General features: G+C 35.8%; 1 protein-coding gene across 1 annotated transcript; it reads right to left on the reverse strand.

Annotated features, from left to right (window-relative positions):
- Nucleotides 1–7,226: 7,226 nt before the first annotated feature.
- LOC148772186 (uncharacterized) lies at nt 7,227–8,132 on the reverse strand. Its single transcript, XM_088814879.1, has one exon. The coding sequence runs from the start codon at nt 8,130–8,132 to the stop codon at nt 7,227–7,229; it is 906 nt and encodes a 301-aa protein (XP_088671005.1).
- Nucleotides 8,133–9,173: the final 1,041 nt, after the last annotated feature.

Here is a 9,173-nt window from a genome sequence, read left to right on the forward strand (position 1 = left end):
CTCCCTCGAAACGAATTCGTGTTTGTTAAGGTTTAAAAAAAAATTTCTAAAACAACTTCTAAAGTTTTTCTCTCCTTCAGACATTATGTGACTGCTACAGTAAAAAGATTTGAACTACAGTAAAAATTGTCTTCACTAAAAAGCAAATAAACATTACTTTATTTTTCAAATTATTCTTCTACAATACATTTTCTAACACATTTAAACATGATTTGACCGCTACAGTGTATTTGTCTCATTTCAACTTATAAACAAACATTATTTTAATTTTCCAATTATTTACTCAAAACATATCTACCCAAAATAAAATGAAAATACCTCCTGGAACGTATCCAAACATTTGCCCTTGTTTTTTACTTAACTAAGAAATACGGACTTTGCTGCGACGGAAATATATTTTTTAACCAGCCAATGTGTCACTGTGTTTTCCTAATTAGCAAGCAAAGTTTCAAGTTTCAACTTTGATCTTTCATTGTGAATGGAGCAAATTCAACCTTCCATGGAGCTAGCAAGAGTCCAAAAAAAAGAATCTCTAAAAATTTATATCTTTTGAAGTGGATGTCTAAGCTTTAATAGGGGTTGTGCGTAAGTGTTCAAATCTAATATCAATTTGAATTACTGTCAACATTGTTATTGTGGTACTAGCCAGTGAAGAAGTCAGCGTAGGGCCAAACAGAGCCCCCTCGAATTTTAATTTTTTTGACTACTATATACGTATATATAATTTTTGCATTTGTATTTTGCTCCTATAATTTTCAAGAATTTACTTTTATATAAAAAGTAAAATTAAGTATTTGTAACTGAAGAAAACATAGAAAAATAATAAATGAGTACTCAAGTCCATCCTCAATTGAAAAAATGTTCACTAGATTATATTTATAGATTTATTTAGTCAATCCAAAGTCCGAATTAATGCAAAACAAGTTCTATTAGATTATCTTTGCATATCTTCTGGTTTTGCCAAAACAAAAACAAAACAAAAAGCCCCCGAACTCATGAAATTTAATTACTTTATTGTATATTTGGTCCCCTAGTTATTAAATCCTGACTTCGCCATTGGTAGTAGCAGACACCAACATTGCTATCGTCGTAATTCAACTACTGCCAAGTGACTGGGGGTGCGGAAGCTGATGTGGTAACTGCAAATATTTTCAATAGAAGGATTTGATATTTTCTTTGACCAAAAAATGATTATTGCCATACTGAGAATTTTTAGTAGTTCTTTTGTGTTTTCCTAATTTATATGAAAACGTTCCAAATTTCAGTCTTCACATCTGATTAACCACAGTTTTTGAAATAACGAATCGGTTATTTATGGAGGCCGGAAAACGGGGCGAAGATGCTATGCTGAAAAAAATTAATGTGTTATGGTTAGTTATATACTTTGCTAAGGAGATGTTCGACAAAATGTTTCACTGAATTTATTACAGTATTCCGCTTGATTCTGTTTACCATAAAACTCATATTGATTTGAGATGTTTTTCGTTTTCCTTTCTCCCTTCTAGTTTGATTACGCAAGAAACAGAGTTATAGTTTATCACTTGTACCAAGTTCTAGTGAAAACGTACAGTTGCTCGACAGCTCAACTGTTTGTTGAGTTGATAATAAGTTCAGTTATAAGCTTGACTCTTTTTATAGGGCTTCCATATTTTTGACATTTATTCTTAGGGCAAATTACGGCCACCCCCTGATGTATGGTCAAATTACGAAAAAACTCCTCTTGTTTAGGTAATTACAGCCACCCCCCTCCTTTTAAATATTTTTACGTAAAATTTATGTAATTCGGTTATTTACCGAACCAAATCGTATATTTTGTTCGGTAAACGGTATGAAATGTTGGCGTACCGAAATTTTGGTCCGGTTTTACCAAATTAACAACCCTAAATTTACCTCTGGAGGGGTCTTTTCGTAAGATAAATACATAGTTGAGGGGGGTGGCTGTAATTACCCAAACAGGAGGGGGGTTTTCGTAATTTGACCATAGCTCAGGAGGTGGCCGTAATTTGCCATTTATTCTTATCGAGTCTTTGTTACTATTTGATGTGGAAAAGAGTCATATCCTTCCGTGTTTTGTTATCCCTTCACTTCTTACCATTGTCCACTAATAGAAAAATATATTTTTACTACGATCATTAACCGTAGCAAAAGGTATCAAATTCGTACTAAAAAGGCTTTTGCTACGCATTTGCTACGAATTTGCCCCGTAGTATATACGGGCGTGACAAAAGCTTTGCTACGGTAAATGGTCGTATCAAATATTTTTTTGCTACGGTAAATCCTAATATTTACTACGACTTCAAAATTGTTCCATAGTAAAAAGTACATTTTATTACGGTTTTTTACCGTAGCAAAAAATTTCGTAGTAACAAGCAAATTTTTTACTACTGGTCATAATTTCATCGTTCCTTTTTGGGCTTTTTTGTGGGAATTCCGTCCCTTTATATGTATCGAATCTTAGAAATAAGTGAGAAGAGTTGCGATATTCTTGAAAGTTCAGTCCGATAGAAATAAGATATGCCATAAAGTTCAAAGAGATTTCAGATACTCTTAGAAAAAGTACTTATATTGTTGTTTGATTTACTTTTTTTTCTACACATTTTGCGTAATTCGCATTTGCACAACTTGTCGAGCCGTGTCTCTACGAGCACAACCACAGCTTTGTTAGTTCATCTATTCAGTCCAGAATGCGAACCCGAAAACGTTGCTTCTTTCGACCACAAAAAGTAACCACTTCTTCGGTATGTTCTTCGCCACTCGAGATTTTATTCGTGATTATTAATCGGGGTTCATAAACACAATATTTTCATCTATGAGATTAATCAGCTCACATTGATAGTTGTTACTTTCTTGGCTCAATATATATATATATATATATATATATATATATATATATATATATATATATATATATATATATATATATATATATATATATATAATTAAAATTTTAGTCCTTTACAAGTTACTTATTGAAATTTTGTGCTGGGTGTTTTCAGTAGGTCAACAATCGCAGTCAGCCCTTTGAAAAATAAACTTTGTGATATGCACATTTATTATTACTTTTTATTTAATTTAATTTAATTTATTTTTTTTGTGGTGAAAAGATCCAAAATGTGGCTATCATTTTCAGTAACTCATTTGGTAGTGGCATTATTGATTTTTATAGGATTCTCAATAATACCTGCCGGCTTTCTTTATGCAATAATGTTCGTCTTGATATAGTGGAATTCGTTGCAGGTGCACTAAATATTCAAAAGTATAATTTGATTGTGTCAAGATTTTTATTTCTTTTATTTGGAAACAAAAATATTGAAAAATAAACTAAATCAATATAATGTTTATCGTATTTGTAGGACCGGTAATTGAGCCGGACCTAAACGAAGCCCGATAGCTCGCTCTGATCGGATTGCTGCTGGATTAGGTAAGGAGGCTCAAGATCATAGGGATAAGAAATTATACTTTATGTTAAAGAGCTTCCTTGTAATATTAGGCACATGCTTTTTCTCAATAGAATAGGTTTTTGTAATTTTCGTGAACTCTGTAAATAAGGGGTACTATTTTCCTTGTTCTGGGTCGACAATGTTTTTAACGAGGCCCCTCTGTGCGTCCATGCAATAAAAGTTTGTTTCTTTTGGCAAAAAAATAAAATAAAATAAAAAATAATTATATTTGTAATTTTTAGTGAGCCGGACCAAGTTTGAGTAATTTTATCAAAACTCGATTTATTTATGAGCCGAGTTTGAGCCTATTACGGTTCAATCCGAATAAGGCCCGCCCGAATAAATTAATAGTTAACTACATAATATATTTATATTTAATTATTATATGGCTCAACATTCAAGTTACAATTTAAAACCGTATTGATATGCCTATTGACCCAACCCAATGGACCTATATTTACTGGGCAACATGCCCAGTTTAAAAGTTATCACTATGGAGGCCCAATCACCTTCAAATAAAAGATGAGTCTGATAAATTGGTCTCGCCCCAATCAAGGAAGTATAAATATAGCTTAAATTCATTTAATTAAGGTACTCCTGATAATTCAACCAATTCAATCGCCCGTATTCTCTCGACTACCACCGACTATCCGCACGTCGGACTAGAGCGTCGGAGGAGTTTCCGCCGGATCAATTTCTGGCTTAGATTACGTGTTCTCTGTTCGCACGATTCTCAAATTAATTAAAGTGTCTTAGGACCATCTAGCTCGTGAGCACGTGATCCACCTTGCTCTCCCAAGCGTTTTCTACTCCAATACCCCAGGTGGTCTATTAATGACATCATCACGTATTACATTATTTTATTTTACATAACAAAAATAAAAGAAACTAATTGGTAGTGTTGGAACTAATCTCCACTTGGAGAATGTAATCTTAGGTGATGTTGGAAAAGATTTTGAAAACTAGTTATGAGATTTTCTCTTTTCTAAGACCCATAATCAGTTTTTTAATAACAACACTAGATTTTTGCTTATGTTTTTCTAAAAGTAAAGTTTGTAAGTCATAATCTGGTAGGCATCCTTGAAGCTGTATTTCCCATTTAAATACACTTACATAGCTAAGTAAAGTAGACGCATGACAATTTCACTCTTACTTTTTTTTTTTTTTACCAAATTCCAACTATTAGATTGATCATGAGAAATTAGATGCTACATTTGATTATCTACATTAGATGGATTTGAACCGTATCTACGATTCAAATCTACCCTGTATAAATAACTAACTATATGTAGCATCTAACTCATCGGACAATCATACTGCTCAAGAAAAAGAATTCCAAATTTCAATGGTTAAAATGGTAAACCCTAAACTAATGAACCGATAATTCTAATAGTCTAATTCTTGAACTAACTACGACATGTAATAATTCTATTGAGAAAATACAAAAAAGAATAGGTCGTGGCTATATGCAATACTAATTTCAATTGTGCAAAATCAATATATTTCAATGTATAAATACTATAATACCCTTACTTGTTAAAAAAATAGAAAAATCAAAATGTGCAATACCAAAAAACTCTAAACCACCAAAAAACATTATCACAAAACCACAAGACCAACTCTCATCTTCTCCATCTTCCAAAACCCACAAAACCTTTCTCATTCCTCCTCCATAAACACATAGAACCTTAACATTCAAAATCATCAAAACTCAACAAATCTTACAAAGATGGCAAGTATGGAGTCAGAAGACATCAAAATAGAAGATTCTACAGTGGAAGAACCCAAGAAAGTTACTCCTAATTTCAGTCAGTTATTTTTCCAATTGTGCTCCTGCCACCTCATCAGCCATTCTTTTTTTTCGTTATTTAACTTTTTTTTTCTCTACCAGGTATATTAATCGACTATGATGAAGAATAGTCGATTAAGGAACTGATTACTAAAAATTAAAAAAAAAACACAACTACATAAAAACAAAAATCAACGTTTTTTTACAAAACAAATAATATATATAAATTGTTGTTGATTTATACAAATGGGAATCAATACACAAAAATTCAAAAATGAATTAAAAAATGAAGTCGAGTAACCTTAATCGACTACCAAAACAGTCGATTAACACTTTAATCGACTACCAAAGCATAGTCGATTAAGGGTCCAATTTGCGTAAATTTCTCCCCCCACGCCGTCCTCCATCCGATCTACCAAAAAACCCTAAATCTGTCTCCCGGTCGTCACCCCACCGCCGCCACACCACACCATGATCACCCCCCACCATCAACACTTAGCCAGTGTCGGCACCGCCCTATGCAATCACGTATCTCCACCGACCACCTCCCTTATGGTCTCTTCTTTATCTCTGCTATATCTTTTCTTCACCTCCATCACCACCACCACCGTTTTTATTTTTAGCGATGACGGCGCCTCCAAAGAGACGTGTTATCCGAAAATGGCGGTGATTCTTTGAGAACTACGGGAGGATTCCTTCAACATCTATGGTGGCGCGTTGAGGCTGTTGCCGGAGAAAAGAGAGAAAAAAAACAGAGAATGAAGAAGAAAGAAAGGGGAAATGAGAATGGGATGAATGAAAAATGAGATTAGGGTTTTGAAAGAGTACACTGGACAATTAAAGATAATATTTGAATTATGAAAATAGCATTTGGGTGGAATATTAACTAAGAGGGTTTTCTCTAATTATTTTTCGAAGAGGTATTTTCTATAACTACATTTCCTAGATAGGGGATTCTTGCTAATTTTCCCTAAATTTTATTTACAAATAATGTAACTTCTTTATTGGTTATTTAAAGTTGATTTTTCATAATATCTGCATACATTTTTTTAAGTTATAAAAATAAACATTTGTCCTAATCTTAACTCATAATAAGTAACTTTTATTTATATAAAACCTTTTCCAGGCACTAACGGTTATGTTGCACGGACACAGAAACTCCGACGGTGAAATGGGAAATCAGGCACGCCAAAACTCTATATTCCAAAAACATGGATACGAGAACATGAGGAAACAAGTAAATATTCGAAATATAGGAAAATATTCATAAATTCTAAAATTATTATAAACTTAAACATATATGTTTATCGTCAACTATAGATGTGCATCCTCAAATTATATATTCAACTATAGATGTGCATCCTCAAATTATATATAACTTCCGAACATAAAAATGTTTGTTTTTACTATAGGACTAACATCTATAAAACGATATCACAAGGCGGCGATAAGTGAAAAATAGACACAAGATTTTCGTTTTTTTTTCCTTGCAATTGTAGGCAATTTTGAATTTTTACTTAACAATGTTGATTTTTTTTTCGTTTGCGGAAACGCATTCTCATTTTTTCATTATTACAAAAAACGTGACTGGAACTTTTAAATATTTATAGAAACAACCCTGAATGTTTCGAACATGTGTCATGGAGTTTCGATTTCAAAAATCTGAAAAACGCGTAATTTAAAAAATATATATATAATGTGATTAATTATGTAAGAACTTCCAAATATAGATGGAGATTGACTTCTTCGACCCTACACCCGGTGATAAACATTGGGTGGGTATTCTGCTGCCACGTGTAATATTTAATTATTTATAATATATTCTCCCACTTTTTTTTTTTTTGATTGAAGATGTAAATAATATAAATCAAAAAAAGGTCGTAGACAATTACAACGGGCATACCTGAGGGAATTGAGGCAAGAACCGATAGCTACAAGCTATCAAAAACATAAAAACTCATAAAGAACAAATAACGATTGGGGTTAGCCCCCTAGGCCTAGTGGTCGTCAATTTGGCCGATGTTGAAACGGCTTCCTCTACTAGTAGTTAGTTCCGGGTATTGCATGAACATAACTGAGTAAACATGGGTTTGAATCTTCTTAGTAAGGGCGGTAGCCGTAGTCTCCGTACTGTCGAACCTCCATTTGTTCCTAGCCTCCCATATATGATAAACAACACTCGCCAAAGCACATCTCCTCGTCTTGCTTCGGTACGATTTGCCTTTAACATCCTTGAAGAGCCACTTCAGCGCTGCCCGTAGCATAGTCGGCCTTTGTGAAATTCCAAGCCATACACGGATACGATCCCAGACTTCCCTCGATATGCTGCATCGAAAGTATAAGTGCTCACGGTCCTCGTTCCCCGCTCCGCACATCACACAGGTCGTCACAACGGTCTGAAAAGTAGCCACATGTTCTAAGGTTTGCAACCGATCAAGGGCGGCTAACCAAATAATGAAAGAATGCTTTGGTGTCATTGAATGATCCCAAATGCGTCGGCCCCATGGGGGTCCCCCGGTTGGGACCCGAATCCAGTCGTAAATCCGCCCTACAGTAAGTTTCCCCATGCTCGAGAACGTCTCCAATCGAGCAAGGAGCAAAGGAATGGACCCCGCCTTGCCCACGATTTCATCCCGAATCCTACAAATATTTTTAAAATACGGTGGTGATGTCATCGACGGTTGCCGATCCCAAATTGCCGTGCCCTTGAGGTAGAACTCGTTGACCCATTGAATCCAGAGGGAATCCTTTCTCAAATGGATGTCCCACAGGTCCTTCACTAGCAAGCTCCGGTTCCACGTACGCAAACATCGAAGGCCCAGCCCCCCATCGGCCTTCGGTTTGCTCAGATATTCCCATCCAACTTTAGGTTTGCTTGTGCCCCATAAAAAATCTCGAGCCATATCCTCAATGTAACCAATAACCGTAGTCGGAATCGAGAAAATTGAAAGCCAATAACAACATGTACCTTGAACAACCGCCTTCAAGATCTACAACCGGCCGGCATACGATAGCGTATGACTCTTCCAAACTCCAATGGTATGCTCGATTTTATCCAAAAGAGGTTGGTAGTTCAGCACTCGAAGTTTTGACGCAGCGAGAGGAATACCTAAGTATCGAAATGGGAAGGTTCCGGTGGCAAAGCGGAATTCCTCCTCAATCGACGTCCGGTCGGCCACAGGAATGCCGGCAAGGAATAAGTTCGACTTCAAGTTGTTCACAAGAAGTCCCGATGCTTTCCCAAATTCAATCACCGTGGTGGCGAGCGTACGAACGGAGGCAACATCGCCTCTCGAAAAAAGCATCAAATCGTCGGCAAAGATGAGATGTGTCAGCTTGTGCAAGTGGCACATCGGGTGGAAGTTGAGCTCTTGCTCCATCGAACGAACATGCAGCAATCTCGACGGATATTCCATGCAAATCACGAAAAGGTAAGGTGATAACGGATCACCTTGACGAAGCCCTCTCATCCCCGGAAAGAAGCCTTTCGTCACTCCATTAACCGACACCGTATAGGGAACCGATGTCACACACTCCATAATCCATCGGATAACCAAATCCGGGAACCCTAGTCCCACCAACATCGAACGCAAGAAGTCCCAATTTACGGAGTCGTAGGCCTTCCGTAAATCCATCTTGATCATGCACCGGGGTGAGATCTGTTTGTGTTCGTATCCCCTCATAAGTTGCTCCACCATGTGTATGTTGTCCGTAATAGAACGCCCACTTATACGCGTAAAACCTACGTATGAAAAACCGCAAGTGTACAGTATCGCGTTTTGTAGAATAGTGAATTCCAGATATCGATCCACAGGGAATTAAGTTCCTAAATTTACCAAGTACCGTAATTATATTATCCTAAACTTTATCTAGACGATCGAAAGGGATGGGAAAAATGAAACAAAAAAGAAACAATAAATAATAAAAACAACGGTCCGCCAGTA

The sequence above is a fragment of the Erythranthe guttata genome, chromosome 2 (assembly GCF_056151865.1).
Source record: "Erythranthe guttata isolate IM_541 chromosome 2, IM_541, whole genome shotgun sequence".
NCBI classification, from domain to species: domain Eukaryota; kingdom Viridiplantae; phylum Streptophyta; class Magnoliopsida; order Lamiales; family Phrymaceae; genus Erythranthe; species Erythranthe guttata.